The sequence below is a fragment of the Mucor mucedo genome, assembly GCF_025094135.1.
Source record: "Mucor mucedo strain NRRL 3635 chromosome Unknown EV154scaffold_28, whole genome shotgun sequence".
Classification (NCBI taxonomy): Eukaryota; Fungi; Mucoromycota; class Mucoromycetes; order Mucorales; family Mucoraceae; genus Mucor; species Mucor mucedo.
The window spans coordinates 111,007-138,887 of NW_026252312.1; the positions used below are offsets into that span (position 1 = coordinate 111,007).

Sequence of the window (27,881 nt, forward strand, 5' to 3'; positions counted from 1 at the left end):
TCGGCTCCGAAAGAAGTTAAACCAATGAAAAAAAGTGGCTGGACCACGATTGCCCAGGTGAGGTCAAGCGATTATAAGAATGTATGGAAAACTGAGGTTTCTGACTTGTTGTCATACAAAACTAGTAATATGTGATAACACCAACCGGAACCTGTAGTATCTCCTATCACTCATGGCAGAAGCCACTATTTTATCGTAAGAAGTTAGCGTTTCTCTCTAGGCCGTCATTATGTCAGGTTATTGACTTCCTACCAAATCCTGATTTTGACAAGTACTGTAACGAAATCAGTCAGATACCAACAGCCTGTAGTTAAAAAAAATGAAGGCAACAAATGAATAATGAACTCAATTGGGATTTACTCATGCGACATCAGTGTTTGACTCCACGTGTGGTTAAACAAAGAGACTTTATGATTTTAATACTATACGCATCAAAGAAAAAAGAATTCTCAGAAAACATGCACATTTGATTGGCTTAAATTTTATGGAAAAATCGGAATTGACAAGAGGCGAAACAAATCAAAATTTTAAAAATATTAGGTAAAATAGAAAACAATTTTATTTCATTGACACATTACACACACACACGTTCCCAAGGAAACCCCCCACGCACCCCCAAGAAAAAACCATCCTTGAGAAATTCCGTCATGATCATAACCCTATTTCTTGGGGGTGTCCCTTGGTTTCCTATTCAATCAATCGCATCATCGCGACGCAGGCATTATCCTGGTCCGCTAGATGAGGGTATAAACTCTCAGCCATAACAACTACCCTTTTAGAAAAAAAGATAGCCGAAAGGCACCCCTTGATGCATTTGATGATTAAAAAAATCCCCACAGAAGAGACAGTAACTCACTGTGAATGAAATAACAGTTTCCAGCCATTATTTCGTCCACTGATACATACCAGCCTCTCGTGACCTGTTTATTATAAAGCTAGGAGAAATGAGAGTTAGTAAAAATGCATAGTACATACAACGATGTTTAAATGGGCACACAACTTTGTTGCTTTTACCATATTAGTTTCCAAAGAGTATTTCCATTTCTTCAAGAGTTTTTCCTTTTGTCTCAGGAATGAAACAACATCCAATGAAGCAGACACAGCAGCAAGCGCCGAAGAAAAAGTAGACACCAGACACAGTGTGCTCCAGAAACAGAGGTACACAATATGTGATCAAGATAGAAAATGCCCAATTCAAGCCATAAGTCAGTGCCAACCCTTTACCACGCGTTCTCATATTGAAAATCTCGGCAGGATAAACATAGGAAGCAATTCCCCAACTAAAGGCATAAGCAGCTGTAAAGATATAGAGAAATGCAATGATTGTATTACGAGCATAATGATTGGTGATTGCCACATCGTATGTCTCAACGTTCACCACTGTATACGCTTGGAACATGGCACCGACAATAAACATACTAATACCCATCACAGAAGCCCCCAAAAGAAACACGAAACGACGACCCCATCGGTCAATGAAGTATTGCAGACAAATAAAGGCAACGAGCAAGGATAAAAGACCGGTACCACCTGTTGTTGCAATAGAAACAGAAGAGCCTACCAACCCAGCATTTTGGAAGATTTGAGGAATATAATAGGATATAGCAACACTACCAGTAAACGAGGTCGAGATCGAAACGAAGAAGGCAATGTACGTACGCTTACGATTTGTGCCTTGAAAGAGTTCAAGGTACGTACGTTTGCCCAGAGAACGTTCAAATTCTATCTCTGCGACAATGTTATTATATTCTTCAGTCACTAGAGGATGGTTACCGGGAACCTGGTGAAGCTCGATCAAGACTTGCTTTGCTTCTTCGTATCTTCCCTTGTCAATCAACCAACGAGGGGAGAAAGGTAATGTAGTGATAATAATGCCAAATAAGACACTGCAGACGAGATGGATAAGCCAAGGACCGCGCCATGACCAATTTGAATCCACATAACTCGTGCCAAATGTGACAAAGTAAGCAACCACTTGACCAAAGGTAGCCATGAGAGTAAAGAAACTGATGAGGCGACCACGGATGTCAGGAGGGGATATTTCAGAATGATAGAGAGGGATTGCATTTGTCATCAATCCAGAACCAAAACCGCCCACAATTCGACCAGCTAACAAGATCCCAAAGTTAACACCAATGATCTGTAACAGAATACCAAAACTAAATATTGCGGATGCTCCAATAATTGAATATTTTCTACTAAATCGATCTAAATAAATCAAGAGTTAACATTACGAGGGGATCAGTGTGTAGCGGATTTTTAAAGAGAGCTTACCACAGAGATAGCCAGAAAAGAATGCACCTATGGCAGCTGTCATTAGATACAAGGCAAACAGTAATCCTTGAAGGTAGTCAATATTATCTTCTGTAAAGAAATTTGATTGAAATAAGGGCATCGCAGTAATTCCAGTGACAGCACCTGTATCATAGCCACAAATGAACCCACCGACAGCAGCAACAATAGCCGATAGATACACGGCTTTACGAAACTTGGGTGGATTGATCGAGCACTCTGTTGCTTGATCATTTTTAAAATCACCTTGCTCAATAATATCGCTTTGAATCTTGTCACTCATTTTTTTTTAATGTGTGCAAAAAGAAATTAAATGAAAGAGAAAAAAGTTAAGACACACAAAAAAAAAAAAAACTTTTTTTAAATAGGTATTCAAGTGAAGGGACTGAGTTTCATTTATCTGCAGTCTGGTCACAAAATGATCTGTTTATTTTTACTGCTTTGTGTTCCACTGATTGTAAATATCTGACAAAAGATACAATAGATGAAATAAGGGAATCCGTGCTTTTTATTGTTATTCATCACGATCCCTCTGGTCTCCGATTGAAATCCCTTCCATCTACCGTCTAAAGTGTGCGTGTGTGTGTTTTTGTAAATGGCTCAAGTATGCCTTTGTATCACTCAAAATTTGTTTGTACTATCTTATTCTAACCCAAACACGGCAATCAATGGTTGTGCAATTGTCTTAAATATGAACGCCGCGCGTTGTAAGATTGCCGGTTATCAAATCTGCCTTATCAAAATTGGTTTTAAAATCAAAGGAATCTGCCAACCATACTCGGATGATGATAGATCATCCTTGATAAGTTTTAGGCTCCATAGCAAAATTTTGTACTTGCTGCTAAAAGGCGAACGACTGAAATACCCACACACTGCTGCAAGAGTTATACCGAATATCTCTAGCATGTATAAAAGATGCTTCAATTGGGAATAAATGAGCCCATATGCCATTTTCTTTAGTGTAACTATCTGCTGTTACTTTCGAGTAAGAAATTATGAACGATAATTAATTAATGATATCTCCTTGTAAGAATAATATAAATCAACATGCCACAAAACCGCGTTATTATCTCTAAATGAAGTGTAATAATTTGAGGATTTACTTCATGCTTCGGCCTTGATTTTGCTCTGGTTGGCTTGTTACTTGCTTGTACAGGCTACATAATCGTCATCATTGATAGAAAAGGGTGCTGATGTAACTGCAATTTGCGACGTCCTTCTTTAGATTGGAGGAATGGTACCCCCAAGTATTACGTAATAAAATTTAAAGTCCTTTTAGTGGGGAGGGGGTGGTGGACAGAGAATTATTATTTTTAATCCCTTTTCTTGATCTAATTCAAATGTCTGAATCAGTTGATGAAATCAGAGCGAAAGAAAAAGCCAGAATAGAAAAGGCGTTATTGATAATACATATTGAGAGTAATACAGTTTATCACTCTTAAAAACGTTTTATAGAAAATTGACCTTTTCCCTTTAAAAATAGCCAAAAGAAGAAGTGAGCTCGTTCGACAACAAATAAGGCGGTCTTGTGAAGCAGTAAATGCAAAGAAGATTGAATGTTTGAAAAGTTTACCAGGAGTAGATAAAAATCTGACATTTGACGAATATTGCCAAAGGTATGGACTTGAGGATAATACCGACTTTGAGACAATATTTCGACAAAAGGAACTTGTTCGAAGTCAAGATTTAAACACGAAACAAAATTTAAGCCAAAATAATGAGTTGATTGAGGATTCCAAAAATAAAGAAGCCCAAGATTCATTCGTACAGAACCAACTTCCTGAAGATGTTACGAATAAACCTACGAACATGGAGTCGATTAAAACTGAGGAAGTTCAAATAGCATTACACAATGAATTGCAGTCCGTAGAACCACAGTCTGTTTTAACAAATCCAGCCGTAAAGAAACGAATAGAAGAGGCGCATGATCTAGTTATCAAAAAAAGCAAAAAGAACCACGAAGAGGTAAACCCATACTCCAGACCACTTTGGACGAGCATTAATAAGGCAGTTACAGATACCACCAAATCATGGCGCTGGACCATTGTTTGTACACTTTGAAAGTGAGGATCACGCAACAGTCAGTATTTGCTTGGATCCAAACCGTGTCGTGACCGGAAAGTTCAAAGTTAATGCAACAACAGATATATTAAAACACTGGAATGAGACCCAACGCGCTGCAGTCCGTGATCAAATCCAGGATTTGCAAGATCAGCTCACGCAATTAAAGGACGAACTTTTATAAATCCACAAAACTATACACATATTGTAAATAACATTAAAAAACACATTGCATACTTTTTAAAAAAAAATACACAAACAAATGGCGATTGAAAACATCTTGAACAAGGACGTCTGTGAAGTATTCTCAATTAAAATTTAGAACAACGCCAAATTGATTTCAGACAGACTTAGAAGATAACCCAAGCTAGTCTTAATCCTGTATCGAGACACGTACCTTATGATTGCTTTAATAGTGTCTTTTAATCCTGTCAAATAAATTGTTTTTTAGGATAGTTAAATCGAAAAAGCTTCTAAGAGGCATATACGCGAATGAAGGGCCTGCCATAGGGTGCAACTAAATTATGAGGAAGATACCATCAGCGTTAGCGAAAGAGAATCGCTGCTGTCCAGTTTTCAAAATTGACCAATGGTCATCTTCAAGGTGCAAAAGAAAATTTTATATGCGTTCTCACCAAGATTGATATTACTGATAAGGGAGACAGAACATCGTTACAACCATTAAATAAGAAGTAGCATAAGCATCAAGAATCAATGATATATAAATGTCTTATTCAGATGTTAAAGAAAATGGGTACACTGTTTATTTGATCCATGAAATAAAAATCTTCTCTCATTATCCAGATTGTAGCGATGTTTTCAAGACATGTAAGATGATTCCTAACCTTCGTTCATATAAAAGACACAAAATTCCGACAGCAAAATACCATGAATTATTAAGGTAATATAAAAGAAATAAGAATAGTAACTGAACTAGTAATTTTTATACTTGCCAAACAAATAAATGCCAAAAAAAAAAAAAGAAAAAAAAAAATACGGAATAGGGATCAAACTGCAGTGTAATATTTTATTTAGTTCGAGGGAGGTGGGAAAACACCCAACTTCTTTTCGCTTAAAAGATATTCAAAACAGTAGGTATTCCACCATAGTCACTGCTTTGGTTATTTAATACAAGGCAATGTCTTTTCATGAAATTCTAAATCTAATAAACTAACTAAAAATAGCATCTTTAAATCTATTGCAGGTAAATATTTCAAAATTGCTTTTTGATTCATTTGAAAAAAAAAGATACAAATGTCTGTCTGAATCATTTTTTGCATTTTGTCCGAAATTAATTTGTCTGAATTAGTAGTGCTAACACTGTATTGGAAAGGGTTTAAAATATGGCCAAGGCTGAATAAATGAACACGTGAAGAAACGATATCAATATAAACTTTATTTTCTGCTGAAAAATTTACATTCCAAATATGTCTTTTTTCTTTAGATCTTGCATTGCGATCTAACCTTAATTTATTCTCATCCTGCCCTTAAAAAAACGTGCATGACGATGTTTCTGATTCATTTGATTTTTTTTTTATGATTGGGGGGGGGGTTCGATTATTTTAGGAAATGCCGATAAGAGTAAAGCAGCTGTAAAATCTAGTGGTCACATTTACTAGTGCCTCTTTTTGAGTTGCTTCGAATTTGATGTTGAGATGGCAATGCCAGAAGCAAATACAGGAAACGTATACTATAATAAAACCTGTACTATTCATGAAAGTTGTAGCGCTATCGCAAAGTGCATCGCAACATGATAAGAAAGTGTGCCCTTTTTGAAAAGGTGCTCTGTTGTAATTTGACATTTAGGATACAATTCCTTCGTATCCAGTGTGATTGTGTATTTTAGAATTACTGTCAACTTAGACAGTGTTACGGACCATTGTAATATGATAATGTGTTACACATAGTAGAATATATCCTATAAATATCTTTAGATAATCGACCAAATTACAAGTTGCATTATGTCCTTTCATTTTATTTGACCTTTTAAATTGCAAAGCCTAGTACTTCCTAAGTTGCATTTTTCTTTATCAACGTTGCCAGTGCATTCAATTTATTGCATAAATATAACAAGATTATTTTTTTAAGTGTTTCCTGTTTACTATTTTCTTTTCCCATCATAGTGTATGAGTTTGTATGTTACCGGAAAAGCCCTAGTATATTAGTAGAAAATTGCACATATAAACACCACCAAGTCAATACAAATGATCGTTAAGTTGGCTGTAGCAGTTTAGTAATTATATACTCTTCATGATATGACTATTGCCTGATAAATATCCAAATACCAACGCTATATCAATAACTAAAGAGGACTAAGCCATTTATAAGGAAGATACAGAGACAGATTGATGCTTGTCATTAAACCTACCTTTTACAATCTCGGCTTTTTTTTCTGTTGCTTTTAACGAAGCAAGCGTCCCCTACGAACATAAGTAAAAACAGAATTTGTTATATTATCACTCAAGTTTATCTTCGACGAAATTGTTTGTAGTTTCATATACATTCAACATATCCGATAGATACCACACAATCTAAGTTATAATGATCAAAAGCACCATAAAAAAGCGCTACCATATACATATACCTATTGATAATATTTTTTTTCACAAATAGAACATTTTAGTGGTTTGTGCTTAATTTGTGAGATTCTACTAAAGGCTCCATCCAGGCACTGCTGTCTTTCTGTACAACTTCTCTCTTTAATTTTTTTAATAATCCGTTTACGTCTTGAATGTCATTTGCAGGTGTCACGTTAAGTCCAAAAGATCAATGAGCAGCGAATCGACTCTGTTTTTTATTAATTAACAACTATTTAGCTTTGCGATATAAGTATTGCAAAAAGTAGCTGTATTCACATCTGATAGCTGTGCAGCATTCCTATACGTCTTATGTCAACACCAAACGGTGTCAGATATTTGAAAAAAAAACTACACTCTACAGTTTAGTTATCTGCTGAGCTTCTCATTTGTTCCCTGATAGGAAAAAGTATCGTGCATTAATAAGCGTTAATTGGGACTCTTCAAAGAGATCAATTATTTTTTTGAGAATATCTTGTATCATAGATGGAGTTAGAGGAGTTATTTAACAAAATGCAACCTTTCAGCAAAATTATCGCTGTTGTTTCAGACTAAACTATCATCAATCAATTGCAGTTTGATTGAAAATAATATTTTTTATAATCTGTCAATGTCATTAGAAATTCTAAGCATTGTTTCTTGCAAACTGTCCATCGATGTCTCATTAGGCCTATAGAAAGAGTGCTTGTACAAATGTTGCTGTATACTGTATAATAATTGTTTTAACGAACTGATTTACACGGATGACTCACTATTTATATTATAATCTTTTTTTTTTGCTAGATAGCATGGCTTTTTAATATTTTGAAAATATTCTTCGACATACTACATCTTCTAGGAGTAGTGATACAATTCTTAAATAGTATTTTTTTTTGAATAATTATACAATACACTAGATAAAATGTCAGATGGTTTTGTTGTGCCTGTAACCATTCAAAGACTTTAGGCTTGCGATGGCAGTTTTTATTGATACGCTCCTATATTTTTATTGGTTTTACAGCACTTGACACAGTATAATCTGCATGATAAATCTAAAGTATGTTAAAAGCATCTCTTCTGGTATGCTTTTAATACTAGAATATTTTAAGGCAATTTTGGTAGTTCCTTTATAGAATATTTACAGAGCATTGAGGTGCCTCCTAGTTCACCTACCTTGTGATATAAAAGGAAGTAAGTCTGGTTTCGTCGAAGAGATTTCTTATACTTTTTCCTCTTCACCCAATTCTGTCCTATGAATGTATATTACAATAATAAATCCGTTCTTTCAAAATATAGCTATTTGACTTTTTCGCGATTGCGGCAACGAAGCCTTGTTTGCGGTAATTAATTCAGGCGGGTTCTTGGAATTATCCTTGGAAAATTATGATATAATGTTATATGTCTATCGCCATAAATCTATAACGAGTGCGTATTGCTTGTACGTTTATTATTTATAGATTTGTTAATACAGTAACAGCTTATTGCTATAGTAATAAATCATTGGTCTTTTCGATCAAAGCTTCTTTATTTACCGATCGAACGAAATACCCCTTTGAACACGTTCAATTGATATACTCTCATGCACCAGCCAAAAGAGTTACGATCTATTCGACTTTTCTGGCTAAGTACCGTGCTTCTCAATAAACAATAAACAAACGTACAGTGTTGTTCTCGGGAAAATCGTCAAATATCAAGGAAACTTGAAACACTCATAGCGCACCTTCGCCTCGAAATAGGATATCATATTTTATTGGTTCGGTATCCACTTTATTAAGTTCACTAGCCTGTCAAGGATATGCACTTTTTTTTTCCTTTTTCTTTGGGCGTACAAATTGCCTTTTAAAACTGCAAACACTTGCTTTTCCAAAAAAAAAAAAAAAAAAAAAAACAAACTTTGATGCAAACTCATCTGCAAGCCTAAATAACCGTTCTAGATGACACTGTTTGCATTGACAAAAGATTTTATGCTACTAATAAGTCTAAATATATTAAATGTATGCATGAAAACATTGAATAACAAACACGTATATATCGATAAATAAATTTGACCATACACGGGTAAAGTTAAAAATACACATATGGGCTACCATAAATCTGGCTTTCGTAATACCCCAAATAGGTACAATGCAAATAACATAAATAAACAAACCGCTGATTAAAAATATACCGTCTATTTGTTATTATCTGGGGTCATCAAAATTAGACCCTTTTAACAATTCTCTGTCTATACGCTTATTAATATTTTCCGACAAAGAACTAGATAAGTTCTACTGTAAGTCTGTCATTTTAAAGGTATCAGAATTTAATACATTTAAATTAACGGTTTAATATATGCCAGCTGTTATAAGCCTGATTTCCCCAGACGTGGCATGAAACGCAAAAATAAAATAAAATGCCAGCTTGCGTAACAATAATAATCAGAGAATGGCTATATTCGTAACAGCCTTTCAAATCCTTCATATGTCTTACAGGCACTGATATAATATTTTATGCCATAAGATTAACGGAGAGTAATATATGACAGCCTTATAAGAAGAATACTGGGGGGTGGTCATAGTAAAAATACAAAATAAATCGTCCCCCTAAGATAAACACCCTAGTTATTAATTTCGGGAGGGAAAAGACCGAATAATTCATGGTAGTGGCATACTTGATACTGACACATATTTTGTAAATCATTTTTTACAGAAAAGGAGTAAAAAACGAATACTATCTCCGTTTAATTCGTCCCTACATATAATCATATTTTTGGATATATTTTCGATTTATCTTTTATTTTATTTTTTATTTTTACTATTGGCAAAAAAAAACATGTTGGACCCAACAAAGCAATGTGCTTGTTATAACGTAATCCAAGAGGACAATCCACATCACTGCAGTATATGCAAACGAAACTTTAGTGCATGCTTGTACGTAAATGAGTTGCAACACAAGATAACATTACAAGCGACAGAAATTAATCAGTTAACAAACGATCTTAAGTTGTACGAACGACAAATAAGACGTCAGAAAGCAGAATACGATACATTAAATATGAAGTACATGTCTGGTCTTGATCGTGTAGCAGAAATACAACAACAAAGAGAAATGGCTGATATCGAATTGGAAGAATTAAGTGCTCGATTGTTTGAAGAGGCAAATATTATGGTGGCAAGCGAAAAGCGAGAAAAACATCAGCTGAAAGAATTACTCATGACCACAGAAGACCAGCTGATTATGGAACAAAGCCAACTTTATGAATTGAGAGCCCGCATAGAATCCACAACTGCATTATGCTCACCACCTCCACCCTATTTTGATAACGTTAAAAAGCCAATGGCTCAAACAATGAGGCTTTACAATGATCATAAAAACAGTTTGCTTCCTAAAACAGATAACGCTGGATTGCTCTTCGACGAAATCCGCACACAACAAAACTTATTGCTGGGTGAACACCGTAATGATGTAATTCCAGGTGATAATTTTAAGATGGTGTCACCAACGGATTGTCGTTTAAATAGTAAAAAAATAACAAATAAAGATGCAGATCAATGTTTTGTCAATCATGATGGGGTACTGCAATTAGACTATTTTCAAAAATTCTTCGAACAGCAAAAGAGGAGGAATAGTAGCGTACCTTCTTTAATATCTGATTATAGTATTGAAGAAGAAGAAGAAGTTTATTCCTCATTTTTCCAGCTATACCCACAAGTGCCACAATCAGAATATTTGGAGCGGTGCGAAATAGAAGATATTGAGCCATGTTTGCAGTTTGGAAATTCGAATTCACGTATGCATGTAAAAGTTATGATGGAACATTTGCGCCGGGCTCCATGTTTTATAGAGTCAATTACCATGGAAGAAGCTAAAGAACTACCAACATTATGTAATGCTGTAACTACTGTTTATCACAGACCTATTTGGGAAAGATTGACTGCAACATCGCCGCAACCCTTACATCATCTAGAATGTTCAGCATGCGGGAAAAAACGAAACGTAATGACCAAATCGAGCTACTACAGGTTTAGACTATTAGAGAATGAAGACTGGTTGCTTATCGATCAAAATTGTCGTGATAGACTGGTTGCCGTATGTAATTTTTATAGCTTTATAAGAAACATTGAGATGGGTTATTACAAGCAGCTGCTATTAACTGACTTATATTTGGAAAACGTGGAGTTACGATTAAAAATATTTTACTCTCGGTAAGATTCTTTACATAAATAAGACATAAAAGTATTTTTAAACTAATCGCAAGTCTTTAGAATGGGAAATATTTAAGAAAACATTTAGGCTTAAGAACTTTTAAAATTTATTACCAAGGATATCACGCAAAAATAATTACAAAATTCGGAGTAAACTCATATTTTAAAATACCAATAATTTCATATAATAAAAATGGAGTGCATAATGATAAATGTGAGCATATTAAAAACATATATTTTCAAAGGTGACGGATAGCAAATTTTACATAGGGGGTCGTTGTTGATGAAGTATTTGTGAAAGAAATGAGCATGATGACTGATGTAAACCGAATTCTGGATTACAATATCCACAATGTGTAACTGGATAAAACATTTCATTATTGGGGGTTCTGGAGTAAGAATAGTTGCCAGAAGGGAACAATGAAACACCCAAATTTTCTGTTCGATTAGTTTTGGTAGTGTAAGAGCCGTCCTCGTTATGTTCAGTTCCAGTTTGATGGGATTGCGGAAATTGGTGTAGATGCTGGCGGTATTGGAACATTGACATATTCTTTTGAGCTATAGTAATATTAATGGGACACAAAGTGCTCGGTATAGTATACGTAGAGATTGGTACAGAATTCGAAGGAGCAGGTAGAATAAGTCTCTGCTTTGGCGATGTCTGTTTTTTAGGAATAGGGTTATTTAATAGGTAATCTTTCTCAATACATCTATTTTGATGAGCCGTGAATCCTGCATTTCTAAATCCACGCTGATCAAACTTTGGAAACACCTTTTGACAAACTCTACACTGCAGTTGACAAACTTCTTCCATAATTATTTCAGTACTCTATTTTCTGTTTTATATTTTTTTTGTTCACTATTTATAAACTACCTGAACAATGATAAACTTTCAAAAAATGCTTTTCTTTCTTCATAAAAGTACGGATTTTTATCTATATAAGGTATATCTATGTAGTGGGATTGTCAATGAAAATTGCATTTATTATAGTACGAATAGTTATACTTTAAGATTATTGGATAGCACAATTACAAATTTAATACAAAGAACATAATACAAATATTCTTAACCGTAAATAGTTGTTCGATTTATTTTTCATCCAAAATAAGTGAGAAAATATATAGTAGAGGGAAAAAAAGATACAGCGGATAATCTAGTATGTTAAGGTGCGAGTATGGGGTTATAAATAATGATAAAGGGAATGATGTTATACAAAATTAGAGGATTTTCTACCAGCCGTTTTCAGCATTTTTTGTACGAAGATATTCATAAATCTTATTGCCAGTTTGATCTTCACGAAGGTGAATCATGTATACAATACTAGTTTTCTGTGCATCATCAACTAATAGAAAAGAAATTCGCTTGGAACTAATTTTTTCTACATTTCCACTTTTCACAATTGCACTAACTAATTTCGCTTTATCGTTTTCAATCTGAATTAACATTCTCATGCTAGGGGCTTGTTGAGATATACGCATTGTCACTCCACCAAACGTACTCCAATTCGATGTTTCGTTTTTAATAAACAATTTAGCTTTGCATTGCATGACTGGCTTTAATGTCTGTGGCACATTAACATTGTCTATTGGTTCTTGTTCACGTTCCTCAGGTTCATGTTGCATTTGTGACATAATGGGTTGAGGCTGACTAGCACCTGCGTGAGCGTTTTGCAATATTTGTGCAAAAACATTTGCATCATTGGGGTGTTCAAAATGAATCAAGTAGTTTTCCTTCTTAGCTCCCATGTAGACAGATATACTTACATCTGTAGGTGAAGGTGTTCTAATAACAGTTGTAGGCATAATCCACGCATTCAAATAAAGTTCACCAGTGTTCTGTAATTGAACGGCTACACAAGATCGATTGCTATGTGTTACTCGAACCTGGAGTAAGCACTGACCCTCTGCTGCATACCATGTTTGGTTGTGCCAGTGGAATACATCACACTGGCTGTTGCTATAAAGAATTTGTCTAATATCGTTTTCAGCATTATATGGATTTGGCTAGATAGTGGATCGAAAATCAATAATTTTTCAAAAGTTTTAGGTCAAGATACTTACGCTATGAGGAGGGGAGCTCAAATCTTCTGCTGAATTTTGTGCTTGAAGATTACTTAAAGAAGGAGATGGCGAAACAAACCTACCGGGAGGTTGCTGCAATCTTGGGGATAAAGATTGACCACCAGGAGGTCTTCTAGCGGTGCTACTCGATAAATTAGGTGAGTGCGATGGAGAAGGAATTGGTCTTTGATTGTTGTAGGACATGGATTGAGCAGGTGAGCTAGGCCTGAAATGTTGTTGTTGTTGCTGATAATGCTGGGGTGGGGATTGCATCGGTCGATTTTGATTGTATTGTTGAGGTGGTCTTTGCTGTTGTGGGATCTGACGAGGCTGTCCATTATGATATCCATTCTGTTGTTGTTGTTGATGTTGTTGTTGGTTCATCATAGGACGTTGGTTTTGTTGCATAGGGGAACGTGGCTGAGCTGGATAATTTTGCATCGTTTGTTGAGGTGGCCTTTGCTGATATTGAGGTTGAGATTGTAATCTTGGGGAAGGTCCTTGATTACCGTGAGCAGGTGGATTGGGACCTCTGATGGAGGAGGTTCTTGGGATTTGCATTCTGTTATCAGAGATGTATTCATCTGTTTTTTGAGTAACTGCTTGCATAACTTCTGGAATAACAGCTCTTTGTACTTCGATTGCTCTTGGAGAGGATGGTTTACTGTCATTCATATTGCTTTTCATTCCGAGTCCGAAGGATCTATCAGGGGACGCTGGTAAAGGATTTTTGGATAAAGGGAAAGAAGTGAAAGAAGAAGAATTGCTATTTAACGATTCATTATGAGCTGGAATAGGAGGCGAAATCGACATAGTGGACATCTGAGCGGTAGGTGGTTGAATATAGGTCATTTGAACATGTGAAGAATCTTTAACTGGTTGATTAACAGATGTTTGCTGTTTATTAGGAGGAATTGGAGGAAGACCAGATTTCACGTTTGGAATAGCTTTATTTGGGGTTGTAGTCGGAATTGGACCGTTATTAAAACTTTGTTGTGCCTGTGGAACATTAGGGACATGCGGAAGTATCTTGACAGATTGGGGACTAATAGTTGTTAATTCGTGATTTAATGGTGGCGGTGACGGGAAGGTAGGATCCTCATCAGAATCATAGAAGTGATCGTCATATATATCCATAATAGTATCTCTGGGTTTTTGTTGTTTGAAGATTGGGTTATGAAGATGCTTGTCGGAGCTTTTCGAAGGTGTAGCTGCACCAGAAATCGCATTTATCTTGAAATCAATGGCAGCATATTTATTACTACCGATGCCATTTAATAGCATTTTTTTTTGAGCAGCAGCGCTCAAAGTTCGAGGAGTAGTCGTATTTAAGCTTGAAGCATCCTGATCTACACCGATCCACGTGTTTCTAATTTCTTTCGACTCTGCACGTATAATAATGTGTTTTTTACCCAATACAGAAAGTCTAATAATGTATTCTCCTACGAGTTCTCTATCCAATGTATCAGATTTTACAGTGATATCACCGATTGAAATAGCAGGATACATCAGAATGAATTGCGACGGAGATAATTCACGACATATTACCAAGACCTCTGTGGTCAATAAGAGGTGTGCCCGAATAGAAGGTCCTTTGTCATCGGTTGGTAAAATAACAAAGCTATCTCTCATTACGAGCTGAGAGCCTGGGTTAGATATACTCAATTGATAATTCTATTGTAATAACGTGTTAAACTTATAAATATATACCACGTGGTACAAGTGGCTATTTTTAGATTACTTACAATTTGTGTCCCTCCATAAAGATCGACCGTTCTTGAGCAATCAACCTGGCGTTCGAATGTTGTCAGATCATTCTCAGGAGTAAAATTGGTCTGAATTGGTGGGAGATTTGAGTCAACTGTGCGGGCTGCAGCTTTGTTTGGCGTGTTATTGTTTGCCATAACCATTATCATATCGATTCTTTTGTTCGCATTCAATAATAGTTTGTGATCAGCCCTTCTAGAATCAGTGCCCTCCAATAATCTCTATGTAGAGTTTATAAATATCTTATTTTCTGTCTATACTCTTTTTACTTACACTATATAGTCCTTTGTAATACTTAAGTTGCTTGATAGGTGCATCAAAAAGGGTTTCCAAATTGATTTCATAAGGCACATTGGCTGATAAATTATGAAGTAAACCTTGAATGGATGGGTTACAAAGAATATCTGTACGATAATTAAGGTTAGGGATATAACTGCGAGAATAATTAGCGTAGGGAACTTCCAAATCATTGACCTGATAATTTATGAGTAAATTCTGTGTATGTTTAGTAATGATTTCATCCTTACCCATTGCATAAGTACATCTCCAAGATCATTGATCATTTGTGGATTAGCGGCAATCTTTGTAAGTCTCTACAAAATTGAAAACTTTCTTAGGTGATTATATCTTGGTTTGCTCGATCAATTTTTCTTACTAGACAAAAACGCTTATTCGCTTTCAATATATCCTGAATGTATTTTAACAGTTCAGAGAAATCAGGAGCTGCTGAAGTCATTTGTTTCATCCAAATAGGAGCGATTTGCTATTAAGTCTGTTAAAATTTTGTATTTTATACCAAAAATATACATACAGAGTCAATCATTTTTAAAGTTTCCATATAGGTTTGTTCGGTTTCAATAAGTTCTGTCAAAGGATTACCATTACCTTTTCGAGAATCAGTAGAGTTCTGAGAAGGAGCTGTAGAAGCACCTGCGCCTGAATTAAAAGCGCTTGAGGATGATGAAGAAATTGTAGATTCTGATAACATGTTCACAATTTCAAACAGTTTTTTTTCAAAAGACGGCGATAAATAATATGTGTAAAAATGAGTGTATTAAAAAAATTGACCGTTGTTTCTGTATAAAAGTTGTGGAATTAAGAATAAATCAGGTTATAAAGTTGACATGTACACTGAGGTTTTTTCGAAAAAAAAAAAAAGGAAATAGAGCCTGGTAATATTTTATTTAAAATTGCTGTGGTACACGTACACTATTTCCAGAAAGGATTTCTTATATATCACTGTGTTATGTGACATTTCACCAGCGTTTTTTTACCCATTTTTTTATATTGTCTTCTCTTTTGAATGCTCACTTGAAGTCACAATGGATAATTACTTGTAATACTACTTCCTTTGTAACGTCTGGACGTCTTTCTGCTTTCGTAAACTAGGGTTAACTCCGTTCCCGACCTAATGGTTAGTGTGGTACGTGTGTAACGCCATCAACTGGCGGGATTTTGTAATTGACGAATCGTTAAAAATCCTCAATACATTTAATTTAGTGGAAAAAGTATACATAACAAAGAAGAAAAAGGCGTTATATCGTTATAGCATAATTGTACCATATCGGAGATCAGATCAGATCACGCTAATCGCTCATTTACAAATAAAGAGGGGCAAAAGGATCGAAACTTCTAACGGGAGACTCTATAATTGGATAGTAGCTCCAAATAAAAAATAAAATTAGGCTCACTGTTTAACCAGGTCTAGAGTTAAATGCAAATAAGGATTTTTTCGGCTATCAGGAATCGGAAAACAACATCTGAGTGCATACAAATAACAAATAAAAGAGTCACTTATGGCTATTTATGTCGCGATATTTTGTTTGGATTGAGAGGATATTATATATTTCGATAATTCATCATCAATTATCATATATATAAAAAAAGAGGAAAAAAGCTAAACATATCATTGCCATAAAAACATATTTTAATAAAGCTTTAAAATGAAGAAGATATGTACACAAAAAAAAGAAAAAAAAATAAAAGAAAAAGAACCTTTTCATGCAGGATTTTAATTAATATAAAGATGTAACTGGTAACAAACAAAACTAACAAAAAGGTAAATTAAAATTTTGGGAAAAAACAAAGTTTATTTTTGTAATTGTACCTGTCAAAGAAATGTGCGATGTCATTGGGATGAAAATGTTCTAAATAAATACTACATACATTTGAGTAATTCGCCATTCCGCTTTTTGTTTTCATTATCTTTATCTCTGGTGATTACATATGGCAAAAATTAAACGCCATAATCTCGTCCTAGGGGTGACTTTGGTAGCAGCTGTTACCTTAGTTACTGCCAATATTGATGAGCCTAGTTATATTCAATCTGATTTTGCTAGCGAACATCATGAAATTGAAAGATGGGATACTCAAAACTTTAAAAAGCACGGCAGTGGCTTAATCACGCGGTGCGAACCTCCTGGAACTGGAGGTTATTTCATCTCAAAAGATAAATATTCTTATGCTGGCGCTTTCACAGCTTGTAAAGCTTTAGGTGGCTCTTTGGCTGATTTATCGCGTACAAATTTCTTGCTTGCTTCTGATCTCGTCCTGTCTTGTGCTGGCCCCAACAAAAGGGCTTGGATCGGGTAATTACGCGTTTAATTATAAAAGTTGATACAATTTACTAACATTCTCATTACAGTACATGGGACTATTCTGAAAATCAAGAATGTTTGTCTATCTTCGTCGGTAATACCGGCCCAGGCGGTGGTGTTGATAACACCTGTCCTGGAGATAGACCAGTATTATGTCAACTTCATCCCCCAAATTCATATTATACTCCAATCATTTCTTCATATCATTCATCGGCTCCAGTTGGCGTCCCTGCACATAGCAATCATCCTCATAATGAACCTTACTCTCCTAATTACGGAAATGGCTATCCTAATCAAGGCAATCCACATCACGGTCACCATGGCCATGGCCACCATCATGGTAATTCTGGATCCGTCAATACAGGCGAAGAAAACGAATGCCATGACAATAATAATAACGCCTGTAACGTTCCTATAACAATTTATAAAACTATTAACAACGACGGTCTGGTCACTACTCTTACGCTTTCTGGCGTCAAAGCTACTGTCACGGTTAATGATGTCGCCTCCGTGGTTACATTAGACGATATTGTTTCTTCCTTTGTTGTCGCAGCAAAAGCTGAAACTATTACAGAAATAATTGATGGTGTTACTGTAACCGTCACTAAATCTGCTGAATCTTCAACCGTCACCATGATCGGTGATACCACAATTCACGGCGCAGAAGGTTGCGATACAACTTCACCAAGTGGCTTGGTTGCCTCTCCTACTGGTCCCGTTTTCACATTCCCCTTCAATGTCCCTGGATTTAATGGTCCTGGTATTTATACCTTAAGTCCTGGCAATGTCTTACAAGTCAAGCCTGATGGTACTTTCGAATTCTTATATGGCGGAGCTACAGGAGTTCCAACACCCACTGACTCTGGCTTATTCCCTATCCAAACTAGCTCAACGTCCTCATTAAAGACAGGCTTCCCCATTAATGTTGTCAACCCAGATCAACCTGTAACAGCTCAATTGCCACAACAAACTCTACCAACAGTAGACCTCGGAAATGGCAATACCCTCAGCAGCTACAAAGGTCCAGGAACATACACATTAAGTCCTGGAAATGTGCTTACAATCGGACCTGCTGGTGACTATTCTTTCATCACTGGTACTGGTGTTGGTGGTGTAAAGACCGGTAGTACATCTGTTCCCACTGTAACCTTAGCAACAGCTACACTTCCAGATGGAAATGTCGTACCCAGCTATACAGGCCCAGGTGAATACACTCTTGCTCCCGGTAATGTTGTTTCAATTGCTTCAAACGGTGCAGTCTCTTCTGTTGTATGTTCCGGAAACGGTCTACCAGCTGTTACATTGCCCAATGTTGACCTTGGATTCGGAAACACTGTTAGCAACTACAAAGGTCCTGGCACTTACACTGTCAGTCCTGGAAATGTATTGTCTGTCGGTCCATCTGGTGAATTCTCTTTTATCTCTGGCACCGGTGTCAATGGTATTAAGAGCGGAAGCAAGTCTATCTCTTCTGTTTCATTTGCCGATGCTACCCTTCCTAACGGAAGTGTATTAACTGCATACACTGGTCCTGGTGTCTATACTCTTGCTCCTGGCAATACTGTTTCTGTTGCTTGCAATGGTGAAGTATCATCTGTTCCTGCCTTGTCAAGTATTGCTTTACCTGCCGTTACTTCATTACCCGCTGTAGAACTTACTAGTGGTTTGACTATTAGCAGCTTCAAAGGTCCTGGTACTTACACTTTAGGTCCTGGTAACGTTTTGACTGTTGGTCCTTCTGGTGACTTCTCATTTGTTACTGGTACTGGCCCTGAAGGTATTAAGACTGGTAGCACATCTGTTCCATCCGTCACTTTGCCTGCTGCTACTCTTCCTGATGGAAATGTTGTATCCAGTTTCACTGGACCTGGTGAATACACTCTTGCTCCTGGTAATGTTGTATCTGTTGCATCTGACGGTGTTATTTCATCGGTTGTATGTTCCGGTAATGGCTTACCTGCTGTCACCTTGCCTAATGTTGATCTTGGTTTTGGTAACACTGTTAGCAACTACAAAGGTCCTGGTACTTACACTGTCAGTCCTGGAAATGTATTGTCTGTCGGTCCATCTGGTGAATTCTCTTTCATCTCTGGCTCTGGCGTCAATGGTATTAAGACTGGAAGTAAGTCTATCTCTTCTGTTTCATTTGCCGATGCTACCCTTCCTAACGGAAGCGTATTAACTGCGTACACTGGACCTGGTGTCTATACTCTTGCTCCTGGTAATACTGTTTCTGTTGCTTGCAATGGTGAAGTATCATCTGTTCCTGCTTTGTCTAGTATTGCTTTACCTGCCGTTACTTCATTACCCGTTGTAGAACTTACTAGTGGTTTGACTATTAGCAGCTTCAAAGGTCCTGGTACTTACACTTTAGGTCCTGGTAACGTTTTGACTGTTGGTCCTTCTGGTGACTTCTCATTTGTTACTGGTACTGGCCCTGAAGGTATTAAGACTGGTAGCACATCTGTTCCATCTGTCACTTTGCCTGCTGCTACTCTTCCTGATGGAAATGTTGTATCCAGTTTCACTGGACCTGGTGAATACACTCTTGCTCCTGGTAATGTTGTATCTGTTGCATCTGACGGTGTTATTTCATCGGTTGTATGTTCCGGTAATGGCTTACCTGCTGTCACCTTGCCTAATGTTGACCTTGGATTCGGAAACACTGTTAGCAACTACAAAGGTCCTGGTACTTACACTGTTAGCCCTGGAAACGTATTGTCTGTCGGTCCATCTGGTGAATTCTCTTTCATCTCTGGCTCTGGCGTCAATGGTATTAAGTCTGGAAGTAAGTCTATCTCTTCTGTTTCCTTTGCCGATGCTACCCTTCCTAACGGAAGCGTATTAACTGCGTACACTGGACCTGGTGTCTATACTCTTGCTCCTGGTAATACTGTTTCTGTTGCTTGCAATGGTGAAGTATCATCTGTTCCTGCTTTGTCCAGTATTGCTTTACCTGCCATTACTTCATTACCCGTTGTAGAACTTACTAGTGGTTTGACTATTAGCAGCTTCAAAGGTCCTGGTACTTACACTTTAGGTCCTGGTAACGTTTTGACTGTTGGTCCTTCTGGTGACTTCTCATTTGTCACTGGTACTGGCCCTGAAGGTATTAAGACTGGTAGTACATCTGTTCCATCCGTCACTTTGCCTGCTGCTACTCTTCCTGATGGAAATGTTGTATCCAGTTTCACTGGACCTGGTGAATACACTCTTGCTCCTGGTAATGTTGTATCTGTTGCATCTGACGGTGTTATTTCATCGGTTGTATGTTCCGGTAATGGCTTACCTGCTGTCACCTTGCCTAATGTTGATCTTGGTTTTGGTAACACTGTTAGCAACTACAAAGGTCCTGGTACTTACACTGTCAGTCCTGGAAATGTATTGTCTGTCGGTCCATCTGGTGAATTCTCTTTCATCTCTGGCTCTGGCGTCAATGGTATTAAGACTGGAAGTAAGTCTATCTCTTCTGTTTCATTTGCCGATGCTACCCTTCCTAACGGAAGCGTATTAACTGCGTACACTGGACCTGGTGTCTATACTCTTGCTCCTGGTAATACTGTTTCTGTTGCTTGCAATGGTGAAGTATCATCTGTTCCTGCTTTGTCCAGTATTGCTTTACCTGCCATTACTTCATTACCCGTTGTAGAACTTACTAGTGGTTTGACTATTAGCAGCTTCAAAGGTCCTGGTACTTACACTTTAGGTCCTGGTAACGTTTTGACTGTTGGTCCTTCTGGTGACTTCTCATTTGTCACTGGTACTGGCCCTGAAGGTATTAAGACTGGTAGTACATCTGTTCCATCCGTCACTTTGCCTGCTGCTACTCTTCCTGATGGAAATGTTGTATCTAGCTTCACTGGACCTGGTGAATACACTCTTGCTCCTGGTAATGTTGTATCTGTTGCATCTGACGGTGTTATTTCATCGGTTGTATGTTCCGGTAATGGCTTACCTGCTGTCACCTTGCCTAATGTTGATCTTGGTTTTGGTAACACTGTTAGCAACTACAAAGGTCCTGGTACTTACACTGTCAGTCCTGGAAATGTATTGTCTGTCGGTCCATCTGGTGAATTCTCTTTCATCTCTGGCTCTGGCGTCAATGGTATTAAGACTGGAAGTAAGTCTATCTCTTCTGTTTCATTTGCCGATGCTACCCTTCCTAACGGAAGCGTATTAACTGCGTACACTGGACCTGGTGTCTATACTCTTGCTCCTGGTAATACTGTGTCTGTTGCTTGCAATGGTGAAGTATCATCTGTTCCTGACTTGTCCAGCATTGCTTTACCTGCCATTACTTCATTACCTGCCGTAGAACTTACTAGTGGTTTGACTATTAGCAGCTTCAAAGGTCCTGGTACTTACACTTTAGGTCCTGGTAACGTTTTGACTGTTGGTCCTTCTGGTGACTTCTCATTTGTTACCGGTACTGGCCCTGAAGGTATTAAGACTGGTAGTACATCTGTTCCATCCGTCACTTTGCCTGCTGCTACTCTTCCTGATGGAAATGTTGTATCAAGTTTCACTGGACCTGGTGAATACACACTTGCTCCTGGTAATGTTGTATCTGTTGCATCTGACGGTGTTATTTCATCGGTTGTATGTTCCGGTAATGGCTTACCTGCTGTCACCTTGCCTAATGTTGATCTTGGTTTTGGTAACACTGTTAGCAACTACAAAGGACCTGGTACTTACACTGTCAGTCCTGGAAATGTATTGTCTGTCGGTCCATCTGGTGAATTCTCTTTCATCTCTGGCTCTGGCGTCAATGGTATTAAGACTGGAAGTAAGTCTATCTCTTCTGTTTCATTTGCCGATGCTACCCTTCCTAACGGAAGTGTATTAACTGCATACACTGGTCCTGGTGTTTACACTCTTGCTCCTGGTAATACTGTTTCTATTGCTTGCAATGGTGAAGTGTCATCTGTTCCTGCCTTGTCAAGTATTGCTTTACCTGCCGTTACTTCATTACCCGCTGTAGAACTTACTAGTGGTTTGACTATTAGCAGCTTCAAAGGTCCTGGTACTTACACTTTAGGTCCTGGTAATGTTTTGACTGTTGGTCCTTCTGGTGACTTCTCATTTGTTACCGGTACTGGCCCTGAAGGTATTAAGACTGGTAGCACATCTGTTCCATCTGTTACTTTGCCTGCTGCTACTCTTCCTGACGGAAATGTTGTATCAAGTTTTACTGGACCTGGTGAATACACTCTCGCTCCTGGTAATGTTGTATCTGTTGCATCTGATGGTATTGTCTCACCTGTTTCATCTGTGGTCTGCTCAGGTAACGGTTTACCTGCTGTCACCTTGCCTAACGTCGATCTTGGTTCTGGTAACACTGTTAGCAACTACAAAGGTCCTGGTACGTACACTGTCAGTCCTGGAAATGTATTGTCTGTCGGTCCATCTGGTGAATTCTCTTTCATCTCTGGCTCTGGCGTCAATGGTATTAAGACTGGAAGTAAGTCTATCTCTTCTGTTTCATTTGCCGATGCTACCCTTCCTAACGGAAGTGTATTAACTGCATACACTGGTCCTGGTGTTTACACTCTTGCTCCTGGTAATACAGTTTCTATTGCTTGCAATGGTGAAGTGTCATCTATTCGTGACTTGTCCAGTATTGCTTTACCTGCCGTTACTTCGTTACCCGCTGTGGAACTTACTAGTGGTTTGACTATTAGCAGCTTCAAAGGTCCTGGTACTTACACTTTAGGTCCTGGTAATGTTTTGACTGTTGGTCCTTCTGGTGACTTCTCATTTGTTACTGGTACTGGCCCTGAAGGTATTAAGACTGGTAGCACATCTGTTCCATCCGTCACTTTGCCTGCTGCTACTCTTCCTGATGGAAATGTTGTATCCAGTTTCACTGGACCTGGTGAATACACTCTTGCTCCTGGTAATGTTGTATCTGTTGCATCTGACGGTGTTATTTCATCGGTTGTATGTTCCGGTAATAGCTTACCTGCTGTCACCTTGCCTAACGTCGATCTTGGTTCTGGTAACACTGTTAGCAACTACAAAGGTCCTGGTACTTACACTGTTAGCCCTGGAAACGTATTGTCTGTCGGTCCATCTGGTGAATTCTCTTTCATCTCTGGCTCTGGCGTCAATGGTATTAAGACTGGAAGTAAGTCTATCTCTTCTGTTTCATTTGCCGATGCTACCCTTCCTAACGGAAGTGTATTAACTGCATACACTGGTCCTGGTATCTATACTCTTGCTCCTGGTAATACTGTTTCTGTTGCTTGCAATGGTGAAGTATCATCTATTCCTGACTTGTCCAGTATTGCTTTACCTGCCGTTACTTCGTTACCCGCTGTGGAACTTACTAGTGGTTTGACTATTAGCAGCTTCAAAGGTCCTGGTACTTACACTTTAGGTCCTGGTAATGTTTTGACTGTTGGTCCTTCTGGTGACTTCTCATTTGTTACTGGTACTGGCCCTGAAGGTATTAAGACTGGTAGCACATCTGTTCCATCCGTCACTTTGCCTGCTGCTACTCTTCCTGACGGAAATGTTGTATCAAGTTTCACTGGACCTGGTGAATACACACTTGCGCCTGGTAATGTTGTATCTGTTGCAACTGACGGTGTTATTTCATCAGTTATATGTTCCGGTAATGGCTTACCTGCTGTTTCTTTGCCTAACGTTGATCTTGGTTTTGGTAACACTGTTAGCAACTACAAAGGTCCTGGTACTTACACTGTCAGTCCTGGAAATGTTTTATCTGTCGGTCCATCTGGTGAATTCTCTTTCATCTCTGGCTCTGGCGTCAATGGTATTAAGACTGGAAGTAAGTCTATCTCTTCTGTTTCATTTGCCGATGCTACCCTTCCTAACGGAAGTGTATTAACTGCATACACTGGTCCTGGTGTTTACACTCTTGCTCCTGGTAATACAGTTTCTATTGCTTGCAATGGTGAAGTATCATCTATTCCTGACTTGTCCAGTATTGCTTTACCTGCAGTTACTTCATTACCCGCTGTAGAACTTACTAGTGGTTTGACTGTTAGCAGCTTCAAAGGTCCTGGTACTTACACTTTAGGTCCTGGTAATGTTTTGACTGTTGGTCCTTCTGGTGACTTCTCATTTGTTACTGGTACTGGCCCTGAAGGTATTAAGACTGGTAGCACATCTGTTCCATCTGTTACTTTGCCTGCTGCTACTCTTCCTGACGGAAATGTTGTATCAAGTTTCACTGGACCTGGTGAATACACACTTGCGCCTGGTAATGTTGTATCTATTGCATCTGATGGTGTTGTTTCATCCGTCCCTGCTGTTTCCAGTATTGCTTTACCTTCAGTCTCTTCGTTACCTCACATTGATCTTGGCAACGGAATCACTGTCAGCAGCTTTAAAGGACCTGGTACTTATACTTTAAGTCCTGGTAATGTCATCTCTGTTGGTCCCTCTGGTGATTTCTCATTCATCACTGGTACTGGTGTCAATGGTGTTAATACTGGAAGCACATTTGTTCCATCTGTTACATTACCTTCTGCTACTCTTCCTGACGGAAATATTGTATCCAGCTTCACTGGTCCTGGTCAATACACACTTGCTCCTGGTAATGTTGTATCTATTGCATCTGATGGTGTTGTTTCATCAGTACCTGCTGTTTCCAGTATTGCTTTACCTTCAGTCTCTTCGTTACCTCACATTGATCTTGGCAACGGAATCACTGTCAGCAGCTTTAAAGGACCTGGTACTTATACTTTAAGTCCTGGTAATGTCATCTCTGTTGGTCCCTCTGGTGATTTCTCATTCATCACTGGTACTGGTGTCAATGGTATTAAGACTGGAAGCACATTTGTTCCATCTGTTACATTACCCGCTGCTACTCTTCCTAACGGAAATATTGTATCCAGCTTCACTGGTCCTGGTCAATACACACTTGCTCCTGGTAATGTTGTCTCAATTGCCTCCAACGGTGTTGTGTCATCTGTTACTGCAGCTCCCAGTATTGCCTTGCCTACAGCTTCTATTCCTGGCATTTCTAGTATTGGTTTACCCACTACGTCTTCTGTCAAGGGTGTTTCTAGCATTGCTTTACCCACTATTTCATCTGCACCTGGTATTTCGAGTATTGTGTTACCTGGTGTATCTAGTACGACCAAGTCAAGTATCTCTTTGCCCTCAGTATCGTCATTACCTCACATTGATCTTGGCAACGGAATCACTGTCAGCAGCTTCAAAGGACCTGGTACTTATACTTTAAGTCCTGGTAATGTCATCTCTGTTGGTCCCTCTGGTGATTTCTCATTCATCACTGGTACTGGTGTCAATGGTATTAAGACTGGAAGCACATTTGTTCCATCTGTTACATTACCTTCTGCTACTCTCCCTGACGGAAATATTGTATCCAGCTTCACTGGTCCTGGTCAATACACACTTGCTCCTGGTAATGTTGTATCTATTGCATCTGATGGTGTTGTTTCATCAGTACCTGCTATTTCCAGTATTGCTTTACCTTCAGTTTCTTCGTTACCTCACATTGATCTTGGCAACGGAATCACTGTCAGCAGCTTTAAAGGACCTGGTACTTATACTTTAAGTCCTGGTAATGTCATCTCTGTTGGTCCCTCTGGTGATTTCTCATTCATCACTGGTACTGGTGTCAATGGTATTAAGACTGGAAGCACATTTGTTCCATCTGTTACATTACCTGCTGCTACTCTTCCTAACGGAAATATTGTATCCAGCTTCACTGGTCCTGGTCAATACACACTTGCTCCTGGTAATGTTGTCTCAATTGCCTCCAACGGTGTTGTGTCATCTGTTACTGCAGCTCCCAGTATTGCCTTGCCTACAGCCTCTATTCCTGGCATTTCCAGTATTGGTTTACCCACTACGTCTTCTGTCAAGGGTGTTTCTAGCATTGCTTTACCCACTATTTCATCTGCACCTGGTATTTCGAGTATTGTGTTACCTGGTTTATCTAGTACGACCAAGTCAAGTATCTCTTTGCCCTCAGTATCGTCATTACCTCACATTGATCTTGGCAACGGAATCACTGTCAGCAGCTTCAAAGGACCTGGTACTTATACTTTAAGTCCTGGTAATGTCATCTCAGTTGGTCCTTCTGGTGATTTCTCATTCATCACTGGTACTGGTGTCAATGGTGTTAAGACTGGAAGCACATTTGTTCCATCTGTTACATTACCTTCTGCTACTCTTCCTGACGGAAATATTGTATCCAGCTTCACTGGTCCTGGTCAATACACACTTGCTCCTGGTAATGTTGTATCTATTGCATCTGATGGTGTTGTTTCATCAGTACCTGCTGTTTCCAGTATTGCTTTACCTTCAGTCTCTTCGTTACCTCACATTGATCTTGGCAACGGAATCACTGTCAGCAGCTTCAAAGGACCTGGTACTTATACTTTAAGTCCTGGTAATGTCATCTCTGTTGGTCCCTCTGGTGATTTCTCATTCATCACTGGTACTGGTGTCAATGGTATTAAGACTGGAAGCACATTTGTTCCATCTGTTACATTACCTGCTGCTACTCTTCCTAACGGAAATATTGTATCCAGCTTCACTGGTCCTGGTCAATACACACTTGCTCCTGGTAATGTTGTATCTATTGCATCTGATGGTGTTGTTTCATCAGTACCTGCTGTTTCCAGTATTGCTTTACCTTCAGTCTCTTCGTTACCTCACATTGATCTTGGCAACGGAATCACTGTCAGCAGCTTTAAAGGACCTGGTACTTATACTTTAAGTCCTGGTAATGTCATCTCTGTTGGTCCCTCTGGTGATTTCTCATTCATCACTGGTACTGGTGTCAATGGTATTAAGACTGGAAGCACATTTGTTCCATCTGTTACATTACCTGCTGCTACTCTTCCTAACGGAAATATTGTATCCAGCTTCACTGGTCCTGGTCAATACACACTTGCTCCTGGTAATGTTGTCTCAATTGCCTCCAACGGTGTTGTGTCATCTGTTACTGCAGCTCCCAGTATTGCCTTGCCTACAGCTTCTATTCCTGGCATTTCCAGTATTGGTTTACCCACTACGTCTTCTGTCAAGGGTGTTTCTAGCATTGCTTTACCCACTATTTCATCTGCACCTGGTATTTCGAGTATCGTGTTACCTGGTGTATCTAGCACGACTAAATCTATTATGTCTTTGCCTGCCGTATCGTCATTACCTCACATTAATCTAGGAAATGGTATCACAGTTAGTAGCTTCAAAGGACCAGGTACTTATACATTAAGTCCCGGTAATGTTTTATCTGTTGGTCCTTCCGGTCAATTCTCATTCATTTCCGGTACTGGTGTCAATGGTATTAAGTTCGGTAGTGCATCTATTCCTTCAGTCACATTGGCTACTGCTACTCTTCCTAACGGTGGTGTGTTAAC

General features: G+C 38.3%; 16 protein-coding genes across 16 annotated transcripts; 13 read left to right on the forward strand and 3 right to left on the reverse strand.

The window, feature by feature from the left end:
- Positions 1 to 540: 540 nt before the first annotated feature.
- On the reverse strand, positions 541 to 2,608 carry EV154DRAFT_503030 (general substrate transporter). Its single transcript, XM_051600864.1, has 2 exons — positions 2,275 to 2,608; positions 541 to 2,208 (listed from the first exon to the last, which is right to left on the reverse strand). Exons 1-2 carry the CDS (start codon positions 2,573 to 2,575, stop codon positions 1,019 to 1,021), a joined length of 1,491 nt encoding a protein of 496 aa, XP_051459444.1. The 5' UTR covers positions 2,576 to 2,608; the 3' UTR covers positions 541 to 1,018.
- Positions 2,609 to 3,619: 1,011 nt separating this feature from the next.
- Positions 3,620 to 4,808, forward strand: EV154DRAFT_164178 (uncharacterized protein). Its single transcript, XM_051594175.1, has 3 exons — positions 3,620 to 3,711; positions 3,776 to 4,257; positions 4,310 to 4,808. Exons 1-3 carry the CDS (start codon positions 3,633 to 3,635, stop codon positions 4,535 to 4,537), a joined length of 789 nt encoding a protein of 262 aa, XP_051459445.1. The 5' UTR covers positions 3,620 to 3,632; the 3' UTR covers positions 4,538 to 4,808.
- A 4,901-nt stretch (positions 4,809 to 9,709) lies between these two features.
- On the forward strand, positions 9,710 to 11,311 carry EV154DRAFT_164193 (uncharacterized protein). Its single transcript, XM_051594176.1, has 4 exons — positions 9,710 to 9,817; positions 9,891 to 10,362; positions 10,435 to 11,092; positions 11,153 to 11,311. The coding sequence occupies exons 1-4, from the start codon at positions 9,812 to 9,814 to the stop codon at positions 11,166 to 11,168; spliced, it is 1,152 nt and encodes a 383-aa protein (XP_051459446.1). The 5' UTR covers positions 9,710 to 9,811; the 3' UTR covers positions 11,169 to 11,311.
- A 43-nt stretch (positions 11,312 to 11,354) lies between these two features.
- Positions 11,355 to 11,906, reverse strand: EV154DRAFT_417661 (uncharacterized protein; the record flags this gene model as incomplete). Its single annotated transcript, XM_051595804.1, has 1 exon — positions 11,355 to 11,906. One exon carries the CDS (start codon positions 11,904 to 11,906, stop codon positions 11,355 to 11,357), a length of 552 nt encoding a protein of 183 aa, XP_051459447.1.
- A 255-nt stretch (positions 11,907 to 12,161) lies between these two features.
- EV154DRAFT_550229 (uncharacterized protein) lies at positions 12,162 to 16,065 on the reverse strand. The gene is made up of 7 exons (XM_051604913.1): positions 15,732 to 16,065; positions 15,576 to 15,683; positions 15,448 to 15,513; positions 15,194 to 15,394; positions 14,899 to 15,141; positions 13,154 to 14,827; positions 12,162 to 13,096 (listed from the first exon to the last, which is right to left on the reverse strand). The coding sequence occupies exons 1-7, from the start codon at positions 15,906 to 15,908 to the stop codon at positions 12,323 to 12,325; spliced, it is 3,243 nt and encodes a 1,080-aa protein (XP_051459448.1). The 5' UTR covers positions 15,909 to 16,065; the 3' UTR covers positions 12,162 to 12,322.
- Positions 16,066 to 19,329: 3,264 nt separating this feature from the next.
- On the forward strand, positions 19,330 to 19,719 carry EV154DRAFT_503038 (uncharacterized protein). Its single transcript, XM_051600865.1, has one exon. The coding sequence runs from the start codon at positions 19,355 to 19,357 to the stop codon at positions 19,697 to 19,699; it is 345 nt and encodes a 114-aa protein (XP_051459449.1). The 5' UTR covers positions 19,330 to 19,354; the 3' UTR covers positions 19,700 to 19,719.
- Positions 19,720 to 19,995: 276 nt separating this feature from the next.
- EV154DRAFT_503041 (uncharacterized protein) lies at positions 19,996 to 20,385 on the forward strand. The gene has a single exon (XM_051600866.1). The coding sequence runs from the start codon at positions 20,021 to 20,023 to the stop codon at positions 20,363 to 20,365; it is 345 nt and encodes a 114-aa protein (XP_051459450.1). The 5' UTR covers positions 19,996 to 20,020; the 3' UTR covers positions 20,366 to 20,385.
- Positions 20,386 to 20,661: 276 nt separating this feature from the next.
- EV154DRAFT_503043 (uncharacterized protein) lies at positions 20,662 to 21,051 on the forward strand. The gene has a single exon (XM_051600867.1). The coding sequence runs from the start codon at positions 20,687 to 20,689 to the stop codon at positions 21,029 to 21,031; it is 345 nt and encodes a 114-aa protein (XP_051459451.1). The 5' UTR covers positions 20,662 to 20,686; the 3' UTR covers positions 21,032 to 21,051.
- A 276-nt stretch (positions 21,052 to 21,327) lies between these two features.
- Positions 21,328 to 21,717, forward strand: EV154DRAFT_503045 (uncharacterized protein). Its single transcript, XM_051600868.1, has one exon. It carries the CDS (start codon positions 21,353 to 21,355, stop codon positions 21,695 to 21,697), a length of 345 nt encoding a protein of 114 aa, XP_051459452.1. The 5' UTR covers positions 21,328 to 21,352; the 3' UTR covers positions 21,698 to 21,717.
- Positions 21,718 to 21,993: 276 nt separating this feature from the next.
- Positions 21,994 to 22,383, forward strand: EV154DRAFT_503047 (uncharacterized protein). The gene has a single exon (XM_051600869.1). The coding sequence runs from the start codon at positions 22,019 to 22,021 to the stop codon at positions 22,361 to 22,363; it is 345 nt and encodes a 114-aa protein (XP_051459453.1). The 5' UTR covers positions 21,994 to 22,018; the 3' UTR covers positions 22,364 to 22,383.
- On the forward strand, positions 22,274 to 23,075 carry EV154DRAFT_503049 (uncharacterized protein). The gene has a single exon (XM_051600870.1). The coding sequence runs from the start codon at positions 22,691 to 22,693 to the stop codon at positions 23,036 to 23,038; it is 348 nt and encodes a 115-aa protein (XP_051459454.1). The 5' UTR covers positions 22,274 to 22,690; the 3' UTR covers positions 23,039 to 23,075.
- A 259-nt stretch (positions 23,076 to 23,334) lies between these two features.
- EV154DRAFT_503052 (uncharacterized protein) lies at positions 23,335 to 23,724 on the forward strand. Its single transcript, XM_051600871.1, has one exon. The coding sequence runs from the start codon at positions 23,360 to 23,362 to the stop codon at positions 23,702 to 23,704; it is 345 nt and encodes a 114-aa protein (XP_051459455.1). The 5' UTR covers positions 23,335 to 23,359; the 3' UTR covers positions 23,705 to 23,724.
- A 391-nt stretch (positions 23,725 to 24,115) lies between these two features.
- EV154DRAFT_503055 (uncharacterized protein) lies at positions 24,116 to 24,390 on the forward strand. Its single transcript, XM_051600872.1, has one exon. It carries the CDS (start codon positions 24,137 to 24,139, stop codon positions 24,368 to 24,370), a length of 234 nt encoding a protein of 77 aa, XP_051459456.1. The 5' UTR covers positions 24,116 to 24,136; the 3' UTR covers positions 24,371 to 24,390.
- Positions 24,391 to 25,185: 795 nt separating this feature from the next.
- Positions 25,186 to 25,827, forward strand: EV154DRAFT_503058 (uncharacterized protein). The gene has a single exon (XM_051600873.1). The coding sequence runs from the start codon at positions 25,244 to 25,246 to the stop codon at positions 25,730 to 25,732; it is 489 nt and encodes a 162-aa protein (XP_051459457.1). The 5' UTR covers positions 25,186 to 25,243; the 3' UTR covers positions 25,733 to 25,827.
- A 192-nt stretch (positions 25,828 to 26,019) lies between these two features.
- EV154DRAFT_503061 (uncharacterized protein) lies at positions 26,020 to 26,661 on the forward strand. Its single transcript, XM_051600874.1, has one exon. It carries the CDS (start codon positions 26,078 to 26,080, stop codon positions 26,564 to 26,566), a length of 489 nt encoding a protein of 162 aa, XP_051459458.1. The 5' UTR covers positions 26,020 to 26,077; the 3' UTR covers positions 26,567 to 26,661.
- Positions 26,662 to 27,189: 528 nt separating this feature from the next.
- On the forward strand, positions 27,190 to 27,813 carry EV154DRAFT_503064 (uncharacterized protein). Its single transcript, XM_051600875.1, has 2 exons — positions 27,190 to 27,448; positions 27,473 to 27,813. The coding sequence occupies exons 1-2, from the start codon at positions 27,248 to 27,250 to the stop codon at positions 27,683 to 27,685; spliced, it is 414 nt and encodes a 137-aa protein (XP_051459459.1). The 5' UTR covers positions 27,190 to 27,247; the 3' UTR covers positions 27,686 to 27,813.
- The last annotated feature ends 68 nt before the right edge of the window (positions 27,814 to 27,881 follow it).